The following is an 11507-nucleotide window of genomic DNA, read 5'->3' on the forward strand; positions in this document are numbered from 1 at the left end:
CCTCTGAATACAGCCAATGCTGTATTCAGACGCTGTTGACGCTGAAGGCATGGAAACACAGTGCACATGGTGACAGGGGCTGTGCGAAAGGGAGGTGGGAAGGAGGGTGAGAAAAAGGGGACAGTGACCCAACCCTCGGTCAGCCCCATGGGCTGCTCGGGTTTGTAGGACAGAGGGGCTATGGGAGAAAGCCTGGTCCAGCTCTCTTCACAGGCTCTTGGAGAGAACAAAGGCATAAAGCACCTGCTCAGGGTGGGGGTGAGCTGGGCCCTGGGCCGGAGCAGGGGCTGGAGAGAGCAGGAGACACAGGCAAAGGCCGTGCTGGCTCAGGGGGAGGCCGGTGCACTGACACACACACTCCTGCAGAGGGTGCCAAGGAGCCAGTGACCTGTGCAGCTGCTGCTTGGGGGGTTTGCTTGGCTTGGCAACCTCACCCCACCCACAGACGGCAGGTGTCGGCTTCTTTCACTTCCTTCTCTCTTCCCTCCCTTTTCTTTTGCTTTTTTCTTTTCTTTTTGTTCTTCCTTTTCTTTCTTCTTCAACTGAAGTGAAATTCTGTAACATAAAAACACACCGTTGGTGTGAGGGTACTTCAAAAGATAAGTGTAAATATGACAAAATAAATTTATTGTTGGTGCAAAAATTTTGTAATAACGCATATGATGGGTCTTCAGAAAGTTCACAAAAGGGGATAGCATGGGGTGCAGGGGGTTAAACTGCTGCTTGAGATACAAGCATCCCACACTGGGACACTGGTTCAAGTCCTGGCTGCTCCAGTTTGGATCCAGCTCTCTGCTAATGGCCTGGGAGAGCAGCAGATGATGACTCAAGTGCTTGGGCTCCTGCCGCCCATGTGGGAGACCAGGATGGAGTTCCAGGCTCCTGGTTCCAGCCCTGGCTGTTGCTGCCCTTTAGGGAGTGAACCAGCAGATGGAAGATTCTCTCTCTCCTCTCTCTCTCTCTCATCTTTTATTGAAAGGTTCATGAAAATGTGTATTATGAAAAACCATGCATAACTTTTTGAAGCACGTTCACAATTCCAAAGTGTTTTTATTTTCCCAAAGTAAAATCCCTAACCTGTTAAAATCAGGTAGACATTAGCCTATGTGTGTATGAGGGGCCACAGAAAAATGGTGATTTCTGGAAGGAAACAGGAATTTTTGTGTGGTCGAATGAGGGAGAAACGTGACAGCAAGCAAAGCCTTGCTTTTGTGCCCAGACCTCGCAAGGAGGGTCCCAGCCCCAGCTTGGGTGGGCGGGGGGGGCAGCTTACAGGGCTCTGCCCCACCTTGCTCGGGGGGCTCTTGGGCGACCGTGGAGCTGGGGAGGAATTTCAGGAACTCTCAGCCAGAGAGCCCTCCATGGGGAGCACAAACGGAGGGTCCCCCACATCCACGAGAACACCAGCGTGAATGCAGACCGGGCCGGCTTGTGCCGTGCGCCCTTGGTATCACACTGGGCATCGTGCCTCCTGCTGCTGCATCTCAGCCTGCAGACCCTCAGAGCAGCTGAGCAGGCGCAGGCCCCAGGCCCTTCTCCCCCACCCCATCTCCTCAGCCCCATCCGGTCATCTCCTGGCCAGAATCACACGGCGTGGTCCTGTCCTGGGGGTCAGTCTGCAAACACAGGGAGGCAGCCGTGGGCCATGTCCAGGCGGCAGGCCCCGCTCTTCCCTCACCCCCTCCCCGAGTGCACGGGGCTCTTGGTCTCTTGGACAAGTGTCGCCCTCTGCTCCTGTCTGAGGAGCCATGGTGAAGCCCCCATCCTCCTTCCCATCTCACAAGGACGGCGAGGCCTGGGGGATGATGGTTGGGCACAGGCGCCCCCTGCACAGGCTCACAGGGAAACCACCTGGGGAGGGCTGGGGGCTGGGCCCGGAGCCCTCAGCACTGACTGCTGACGCGGGCCCTGGCCTCATGCTGGCCAGCGGCCCTTCCCTGTGTGCTGTGTGTCTGTTCCCACAGAGCCTTGCCGGGCATGCCCCAGCATCTCCATCAATGAGGAGAGAAGAGGAAGCTTGACACTTGGCTGTGGGAGATCCGATCCCAGAAGCAGCCCCGGGGAGGCTTCCCTCAAGGACCCCACAGCCACAGGGACAGGGAGGGGACAGGAAGGAGGTGGCCTGAATTTCACCATCCCTGGAGTCTCCGGAGGCAGTGCCAGAATTGGGCGGATTTCAACACCATGGTAAACAACTTTCCCCAAGGAACTGGACAGGTCTGCAGGTCCTAGATAAGCAAGGGACTTTATCTGAGTTCCCCAGCTTCTGCCCTTGGCTGGGACCCATGTGGAAAGTCCCCTGTCCTTCTTAGGTTCCTGGTGGAGGCCAAAGCTGGCCCTGGTGGCCATCCTCGTGTCACCTCACCTGGCCAGGGCCTCTGCCCTTATCTCCTGGTGCCAGCATCGTCCACTTCTGCTGACCACACCCCCAGGAAGCACTTGTGTGTGTGTGTGTGTGTGTGTGTGTGTGTGTTGCAACTGCCAAAACAGCACAGCTGGTTATTTTTGCAAAACAGAAAAATAAACGTAGCAGGAGGATTCAGTGGAAGCCTGGAGCTTGGCTGCTCCCAGGGACTGCCCCCCCGCCTCCGGCAAATGCAAGACTCTCCTGGAATCACCAGATTTCCTGGAAGCTGGCAGCGGATCACCACTAGGTGAGGATTTCTTTTACCCTGGCTCTGTGGGGCCTCTGCTCTGCTCTCTCCTCAGCCTTGAGGGACAGGGAGCCCCCAGGGGAACCCCCAAAGACTTTCCTGCAGCCACAGAGTGTGTGGCTCCACTGAGCACCCTAATGACCAGAGGCCTGGAGTATGGCGACTTGCCAGCCAGGGCTCAGGAACCTCCTGCCCCCATCCCCAGGGAGACAACAGGGAAGGGGGGATCCTGTCCCCCAGGGAGATGACAGGGAAGGGGGGGCTCCTGGCCCCCAGGGAGATGACAGGGAAGGGGGGCTCCTGTTCCCCAGGGAGATGACAGGGAAGGGGGGCTCCTGGCCCCCAGGGAGATGACAGGGAAGGGGGGGCTGCTGTCCCCGTGGGAGACAACAGGGAAGGGGGCTCCTGTACCTGTCCTCCAGGAAGGAGACAAGGAAGTAGGGTGTGGGGGCTCTGGACGCAGTTCCAATCTCGGTGAGGAGGTGAGAGGGGCCCCCGCGGTGGAAGGATGCAAGGCTGAGCCCTGTCAGGGCCATGAGAGGTGACTCTTCCTTCCTCCCATCAGCTCCTGACAGTGCTCCTCCCCCCTCCCCCGGCCAGGCGGGCACCTCAGAGCCCTCTGCCCAGGGCCATGGCAAAGGCAGGCAGTGGGGGTGTCTTCCTACACAGCTGCACCATCTCCCTCCTCGCCCTGCAGCTCCTGCCGGCTGGGGAAGGTGAGAGTCTGCCCCACAGAGGGGCCCGGGGAGCCCAGCTGGGTGGCCTGGGAGACAGGCGGGTGGGCACCAACTCCCTGACCCATGCCTCACCTCGCCCTTCGCTCCTGCCTCCCAAGGGAGAGCCGATTTCAAGGCCCTTGGGCCAGACGGCCCCATCCTGGCCACCGTGGGGAAGACGCATTGCTGCCCTGCAGACTGTCCCTCAACCTCAGCATGGAGGACATGGAGCTGAGGTGGTACAGGAGCCGGCCCTCGCCCGCTGTGTACCTGCACAGGCGTGGAGCACAGGTGTCCAGAGAGCAGATGGCAGAGTCCCGGGGGAGGACGACTTTCCTGGGCGACCACCTGGCCAGGGGCGAAGCTGTGCTGGGGATTCACAATGCCACCGTGTATGACAACGGGACCTACCCCTGCCTCTTCAGGGACGGGGAGCCTCACAGCGAGACCACCCTGGCACTGCAGGTGGCAGGTGAGGGCTGCCTCAGCCTCCGCCTCCCTGGGAGCACCTCTCCCAAGTTCCCGGTCCCAGCTCCAGGCTTGGGCTACCATCCACAGTGCGCAGTGTGGGAGCGTCCCCACGTCCTCACACCCCCACCTGCCCACGCTGTGTCCCAGGAGGTGCAGCCTGCCTTCCCGCCATTACTGGGAAAGGCAGAAGGCAGGGAGCCAGGGAAGGAGAGGACCAGCTGGGGAGAGGGAGGGGAGACAGAGTGCAGAGGGGAAGGGGAGACAGGAAGGGAGACAGGGACAGGCCAGGGCGGGCAGAGGAGCTGGGGACGTGGAGGGGGCATTCCGCTCTGCAGTCAGCCCTGCCTGGGCTCCTTCCTGTTCCCCACCCTTCCCGACTTGCAACACTGGAAACTCACACTGACTCTCCAAGACTCTTTTCTGCTCTGTGGTATGTAGTGATTGGTGAGACTATGCAGGCACCTCTGGAACCCTCATAACACGTCTGGCATTGGCAGCAGCCCTGGACTGAGCCTCTGTGTCTCCCCCAGGGCTGGGCTTGGAGCCCAGAATCCATGTGACCGAGGACCTGGACAAGGGCATCCGAGCCGAGTGCACCTCAGCAGGCTGGTACCCAGAGCCTCACGTGGAGTGGAGAGACTTCAGGGGGTATGCGGTGCCGGCTGTGACCCGTTTCTCAGCCTCAGCCACCACCGGCCTCTTGGCTGTGCTGTCCAGAGTGGCCGTCCCAGACAGGAGCATGGGGGGTCTCACCTGCTCCATCTCCAGCCCCCTGCTCCATGAGAGGAAGGTAGCTGAGAGCCACCTGCCCGGTGAGTGTTCTGTGTGGCTCCAAGCACGGGTGTGTGTGGCCCTGCGTGACGGGACACTGGAGCTGCTGTCTGTGGCCCTGCAGTGGGAGAGGGGAGTGTCCTGGGTGTTGACTGCGAGGGCAGAGCACAGATGGGGGTGCAGACAGCCACAGGGCAGAGAGACCCAGAAAGGTGTGCCCTGACATCGGCTTCCTGTTTGGTTCTTTCCTTGTCTCTGGGTTCACAGCAAATTGGAGCAGGAAGCATGTAGATGTCCCAGCACACAGTTGCTCCCCACAGCAGGAGAGGTGTGAGTGTCACAGCCGCCAGCACCAGCGTCCCCCAGAGTCCACAGTTCAGCTGAGGGTTGGACCCCATGGGTCTGGACAGATCTGTCTGCCTGAGTCCACCAGCACAGCTGCTGCCCTGAGAGCCCCCCATGTCCCCCCCGGCCCCTCCCCTCTGATTGCTCGTGGTCTCTGCAGTTCCCAGAGCGAGAGCCCAGTGGACGGTGTCCTCCGCAGCCCCCTCCCCAGACTGCACCTGCATTTCCTGCATGTCCGCCCACAGCTCCCTGCTCTTCCTTTTGCCCTAAGTCCACCCCTGGTGTCACTCACACACTGCACCTGCCCATGCATTCTCGGCTGTGTCCAGGTTTAACTTTCCCAGACCATCCTATCTGGCTTCTCGGGCACCACGTCCACTGCGTGGTCCTACATTCCTATCACGGCTTGCACACAAGTGTCTGTCCCCGGATGACCTGGTCCCCTCAGCTCTGCCACAGGGCAGCTTCTGACCCCTGGAGCTCACTCCTCCCAGCTCTGCTGCTGGGGAAATCCGAGAAGAGAGTGGGGAGGCTGGGGGGCAGAGGACGGGGCAGCCGTTTCCCGCTCATAGGCAGGGTCCTCTCCTGGGTCCCATTTATTATGGGAGCTCCACTTCATGATGTATCACGTCACAAAAGTCCCAGCTCCTGACTCTTACTGTGGGGTGAGGGTCCCAGCTCCTGACACCAGCACTCTGGGGTGAGGGTCCCAGCTCCTGACTCCCACTGTGGGGTGAGGGTCCCAGCTCCTGACACCAGCACTCTGGGGCGAGGGTCCCAGCTCCTGACTCTCACTGTGGGGTGAGGGTCCCAGCTCCTGACACCAGCACTCTGGGGTGAGGGTCCTGCCGTGTTTGGGAAGACCCTCCCTCAGACCCGGCCCCATCGTGCGTGTGAATGGGCATCCATTTCTGAACTGTTTCAGAGCAGGCTGGAGACCAGGTGCCCCTGACTCAGATCCTGAAGCAGGGCCTGGGACAGGGACTCTCATCCTGATGTGCTTGGATCCCCAGGACTGCCAAAGCCACAGAGCCTTGGAGGCCCAGATGCAGGCCCAGAGAGGGCTGCTGTCCCACCTGCAGGTTGGGACTTGTCTGGGACCTGCCCCTCCTGTCCCGCATCTCTCCCTTTTGGAATGTGCCTGATCCCACTCCCAGCAGGAGCAGTCGTCTCCACAGTCACACCTGGAGCCACACCTGACCCAGGTGCCACCTGCACCAGACAGGGACTGCTGGGATGCAAGGACCGTGCTAGCCTGCAAGGAGGACGTGGGCCTGGGCTGCCGGGGCTGGAGCGCCAGGGTGGGGACGTCTGTGCCCAGGTTTCATGAATGAACCCCTGACCCCCGTGTGAGGTCCCAGGAGGCGGGACCAGAACCTTCTGCCCCAGGAGGTCCCTGAGCTGAGATGCAGGCCTTCACCAGACGATGCCCGGCTTCTCGTGTCCCTGGTTCCGCGTCTGCCCACAGTGTGCTGTCAGCCCCTGACCCAGGCCTGGCCTCTGGTGTCAGAGCTGGGCTTCTCCCTTCAAGGACATGATCCTGTGCTTCTCTGAAGAGGACTGGTCCCTCCTGGACCCCGGCCAGACTGGCTTCTATGGAGAGTTCATCATTGGGGAGGACTGCGGAGTCTCCGTGACCCCAAGTAAGACCCGGCTCCTGGATGGCGGCCTGGGGTCCCTGCCAGGGTCTCCCTCCCGAGTGCGACTGTGCACCAGATTGGGGGCTGGGGTCCCTGCCAGGAGCTCCCCCCTGTAACAGCAGGAGACTGGAGGTGTATTCAGGTCTGTGCCTGGTGGCCCAAAGCAAATGTCGCCCTGGCCCCTGCCTGCCATTTTGACACCTGTGGCTCAGGCTTCCCGGGTTGTCTGTCACCAGAGGCCCAGCATCCCTGTCTGCTTCTGGCTTCACACCTGCCGGCCTTGAAGGCCCCGGCCCTGCCCCTAGGGGTTCCTGCCCACCACACTCCTCCCCCAACTCCGCTCGGCTTCTTGGGCTCTGCGCCTGGCTGCGCTGGCCACTTTGGGAGCCGCTCAGTGGGGTGCCTTGCCTTCTCCTGGAGCAGATGACCCAGCCGCCCTGCCGGGCCCCTTCCAGGGAGAGGAGCGCGAGCTGCTGCCAGAGCTACTGGAGCTGCAGGGGAAGGAAGCACCCCAGGCCTCCCCGACTGGTGAGTGAAGGTTCCAGAACTGGGTGGGCAAGGGGGCAGAGCCAGGCTGTTTCTGGGCTTCCTGAGCAGCCCTCATGCATTGTCTGGGTACTGATGCTCTGCCCTGTCCCTGTTGCTCTCTGGGTACTGCTGTCCTACTCTCTCCCTGTCCCTGTCGCTGTCTGGGTACTGCTGTCTTGCTTTCTCCCTGTCCCTGTCGCTGTCTGGGTACTGGTGCCCTGCCCTGCCCTGTCGTTGTCTGGGTACTGGTTCCCTGCCCTGTCCTTGTCCCTGTCGCTGTCTGGGTACTGGTGCCCTGTCCTGTCCCTGTCGTTGTCTGGGTACTGGTACCCTGCTCTCTCCCTGTTCCTGTCGTTATGTGGGTACTAATGCCCTGCCCTGTCCCTGTCCCTCATTTTAACTGAGCCACACTGGGCCAGGTGTCTCTCAGGTACCCACCCTAGGCCTGGTGCGTGCTAGGACTCCGGTAGTCCCTCTGTGCCTGGGGCCTGCAGTGCTGGGGCTGGGAAGTCTGTACCTTGGGGGACAGCATGTGCGGGATCCTCAGCATCAGCGCCCCCTGTCGATGGGACTCAAAGATGCCCCGGAGCACGTGGGCTTGGGTGCCCACGCCTGCCTGCATCAGCTCTGAGGCCAGCAGCCACGCTGCCGGGTGTCCCACCCCACGCTTTCCATCCTCGCCCTGTGGTCGCCCCCGTCCCAGCCACCGCAAGTCCCCACCACCTCCCACCAGTCCAGCTGGGTATTCATAGGCTTGTAGGGAAAGCACCCCAGGGCAGGGGAGGGCCTGCTCCACTCCTGCCAGAGGGAGAAGTGCAGACCAGGGTCAGTACTGATCCTTTCAAAGGCTTTATTTTTGCACAGTTATACTTATTTATTCATTCTTTTGAAAGAGAGAGTTTTGGGGCTGTCCTTGAGGTAAAACAGGTAAAGCCACTGCCTGCAACACGTTCCAGCTGCTCCACTTCTGATGCAGCTCGCTGCTAATGGCCTGGGAAAGCAGTGGAAGATGATGTGGGTGCTTGGGCCCCTGCACCCACGTGGGAGACCCTGAAGAAGCTCCTGGCTTCTGCCTGGCACAATCTGAGCCTCTTGGACAATTGGGGAGTGACCAGCAGATGGAAGAGCTCCCTGACTCTCCCCCTTTGTAACTCTGCCTTTCAAATAAAAAATAAAGCTTTTAAAAAAGGAAGAAAGAAAGAAAGGCAGTGGTTGACAGAAAGAGAGGAGGATGTTCCATCAGCTGGTTCACTCCCCAAAGGACTGCACTAACCAGGGATGGACCAGGCTGAAACCAGGAGCCTGGAACTCCACCCAGGTCTGCCACGTGGATGCCAGCCCAAGCACCTGGGCCCTACTCTGCTGCTTTCAGTGGCTATGTTATAGGGAGCTGGATGGGAGTGGAGCAGCCAGCACTGCAGCCAGTGCTCATAAGGCATGCCAGCACGATGGCCTTGCAAAAACCTTCTGTGCCTCAGTGCCGGCCCCTCTTGCTGGCTCTAGACCCGTCCTCGTGGTGCTGGCCCTTTCTGCCTTCAAGCTCACTCATTCAGTGACACTGAGTGGCTCCTGGGGCTGCCCTCAGCTCACAGCCTGGCCCCTGGCGCACCCCCAGTGCCAGACACACGATTTTCCCTTTCCCCTGCAAAGACCTCCCAGCCCTCCAGCTGTTCGAGGTGGAAGAAAGAAGGAAACGGGATGAGCTGCAGGTGCTGGAGTCCCAGGCCTTCCAGCAAATGGCGCTCCCTCCAAGCACCCACCCAGGTACAGCAGGGCTTGGAGCACGGAGTTGCACCCATGCATGGTGCATGCACACACACATGTGTGTGGCATGACCATACAACCACATGGCTGCTGGGCTGTGACCAGGTGGGATGGGAGAATGATGGGCTGTGATGTGCAAGTGGGCTGTGACTGGGCTGCAATGGGGGCTGTGATGGGGCAAGTGGGCTGTGACTGGGCTGCGATGGGAGGCTGGGCTTTGCTCAGAGTCAGACACCTTCCTGGACCCCTGGGACCTCCCACTGGGGAAGGAAGGTGGTGTATACGGTGTGCCCATGGTTACCACCCTACACAGAGAAGTGCAGGCCCTGAGCTTGGAGGGGCCTCCGTGGCCAGAGAGGGAGGAGAAAAGGGCACAGCATCTGGGCCATGACAGCTGCTTCGATGCTCTACCTGTGGTCCCTGCAGGGCCAGCCAGGACCGAGATCACCCAGGAGCACTGCAAGAACAGGTGTCTCTGGGCTTTGAGTCAGGCCTTCTGAATAGGGTTCTCAGGGGCTGGCGGCACCCCTGACCAGCTTGGTTTCCTGTAGCTGGAGGCGGCCCACAGATCCTGGAGAACAGCCTGCAGGAGGAGGAGGAGGAGGTGACCATCGAGATCGTGTTGTCCAGCTCTGGGGACGAGGACTCCCAGCACAGCCCCCATGGGCCGCAGCCCTGCCAGGGCAGTGAGGAGATGGCAGGCGAGGTGCCCGCCTCCAGGAAAGCCTACGTGTGCCCCGCGTGTGGGAAGGCCTTCTGCTGGAGGGTCAACTTTGTACGGCACCTGCGTAGCCGCTGGGACCGGGAGAAGCCACACGTGTGCCCTGTGTGTGGGAAGCTGTTCAGTGAAGGCGAGGACCTGGACGGCCACCTGGAGGCCCACGAGGCCCAGAAGCCCTACAGGTGCAGCTCCTGTGAGAGGAGCTTCCGCCTCAACTCCCACCTGCTCTCCCACCGGCGGATCCACCGGCAGCCCAGCAGACTGGAACCGGAGAAGCAGAGCGAGGAGGGACTGGGCTTCCAGCGCCGGGAGCCACTGGCCTGGCACCGCGGCCACACACACCAAAAGGATGCCATGTGGCCCTTCCAGTGCCGCTACTGCATCAAAAGCTTTGGGCAGAACTCGGACCTCCTCCACCACGAGCGCGTGCACATGAAGAGGCGCTCCAAGCAGGCCCTAAACTCCTACTGAGGGCTACCGCCCAGCCCCACGCTCCTGCTGCCCCCTGCGCCCAGGCCGTGTCCAGCCCCACCTGCTGCCACAGTAGCCCCACCAGTGCTTGTTCCATCTCAGAGGCCCCTGCACATGGTCGCCCCAGCTGGCAGAGGGCTGGTCTCCATCCTGGGACCACTGGGTCACCAACCAGTCCTCAGCACTAACATTCCCATCTTGCCCTGAGCACGGACCCCAGCGTCCAGGCTGGCTGCTGTCCCTGCCCAACAGGTTGGGTGGGGAGTGGACCCGGTGCACAGCACATCCTGTCTCCAAGGCAGCTGAAAGGCAGATGGTGGGGGTGGGGTGGGGAGCCCTATGGTGGGAGCTCCAGGGTGCTCAGGGCTGGGAAACCACCATGGTCCCTTTGGATGTGTGCGGGGGAGTGGGGCTCCCCAGGAAGGCAAAGCTCTCCTTTTTAATTGTTGTGTACCTGCCCCAGAATGCCCCTTTCTCTGCCCAGATGCCCTTGGTAAACATTTGAGTTGGAAGCTGAGCTGTGGTTGTTTGAAAGGACTTAAAGCCCTCCTTGCCCTCCATGTCCAGGAGCTGAGCCCCCAGTGAGGGCATTGGCCTGGGGGTGCCTGGCCCCCAGCTGAGGCTTGTCTGAAATCCTGCTCTGCCTGCTTCAGCATCATAACTCAGTGGGCTCTGCACCTTGGGTGGGTTGGTGCAGCAGGAATGCCGGTTACAATTCCCAAGGCTGCAGGTCTGGGGGCAACCTGTCAGCCAGGCTGGACCCTCCTGGGGGGCTGTAGGGGAGATTCCACCCCAGCTTCCAGGGCCTTCCTGGCAGGTGAGGCTGTTCCTGGCTGTGGTGCTCTGTGAGTCTGTCTCCTGGTTTCCCTTCTCAGAGAGACGTAAGTCACTGTTCCCATATGAACTTGTCTATACCGCAGTCACAGAGCACAGGTACAGTGCACACATCTGCCCACACCTGCACTGCTGCCCTCCCTCCTGAGCCTGTTGGAGCGGGATTCAGACTGCAGGGCCTGCCTCCTGGGCTGCTGTCCCCTGCAGGGGGCTGTGGGCCAGGCATGGCCAGCCACAGGCAGTGAGGCTGAGCACCAGGAGCTGGTGCTGCTGCTCCGGGAGGCAGCTGTGTCAGCTCCGCTCCAGTGAGAAGGCCTGGGGGCTGTGCAGCTGAGCTGGGGTGCCAGGATCAGCTGGGTGTTCCTGTGTCTGGCCCACCGCTGGGCAGGCTGGGTGGAGGTGCCCAGTGCTCCATGTCACCCCGTCACTTCAAACCAAGAGGCCTCTGTCTCACACCCAATCAGTTACAAGGCTTTGTAGCCACAGTGAGTGCTGTGTCAATGGACCCACTGGCCTAGGAACAGGAAGCATGGTCCAACACTGCGGTCAGACCTCAGAGAACTGGCGAGGCCCTTGGTTTCTAGTCAGCCAG

General features: G+C 60.8%; 1 protein-coding gene across 8 annotated transcripts; it reads left to right on the forward strand.

The window, feature by feature from the left end:
• Positions 1 to 2321: 2321 nt before the first annotated feature.
• On the forward strand, positions 2322 to 10598 carry LOC108175950 (zinc finger protein 496). 8 transcript variants are annotated; one of them, XM_017339181.3, is made up of 7 exons: positions 2330 to 2654; positions 4372 to 4653; positions 4880 to 4942; positions 6489 to 6600; positions 7021 to 7125; positions 8776 to 8889; positions 9441 to 10598. In XM_017339181.3, the coding sequence occupies exons 3-7, from the start codon at positions 4904 to 4906 to the stop codon at positions 10079 to 10081; spliced, it is 1011 nt and encodes a 336-aa protein (XP_017194670.3). In that variant the 5' UTR covers positions 2330 to 2654; positions 4372 to 4653; positions 4880 to 4903; the 3' UTR covers positions 10082 to 10598. The 8 variants fall into 8 exon arrangements, with proteins under 8 accessions (XP_069931877.1, XP_069931870.1, XP_017194670.3 ...); XM_070075773.1 differs by lacking the exon at positions 8776 to 8889 and having other exon boundaries at positions 2331 to 2654; XM_070075770.1 differs by lacking the exon at positions 4880 to 4942 and having other exon boundaries at positions 2332 to 2654.
• Positions 10599 to 11507: the final 909 nt, after the last annotated feature.

This window comes from Oryctolagus cuniculus, chromosome 6 (genome assembly GCF_964237555.1).
Source record: "Oryctolagus cuniculus chromosome 6, mOryCun1.1, whole genome shotgun sequence".
In the NCBI taxonomy this organism is placed as follows: Eukaryota; Metazoa; Chordata; class Mammalia; order Lagomorpha; family Leporidae; genus Oryctolagus; species Oryctolagus cuniculus.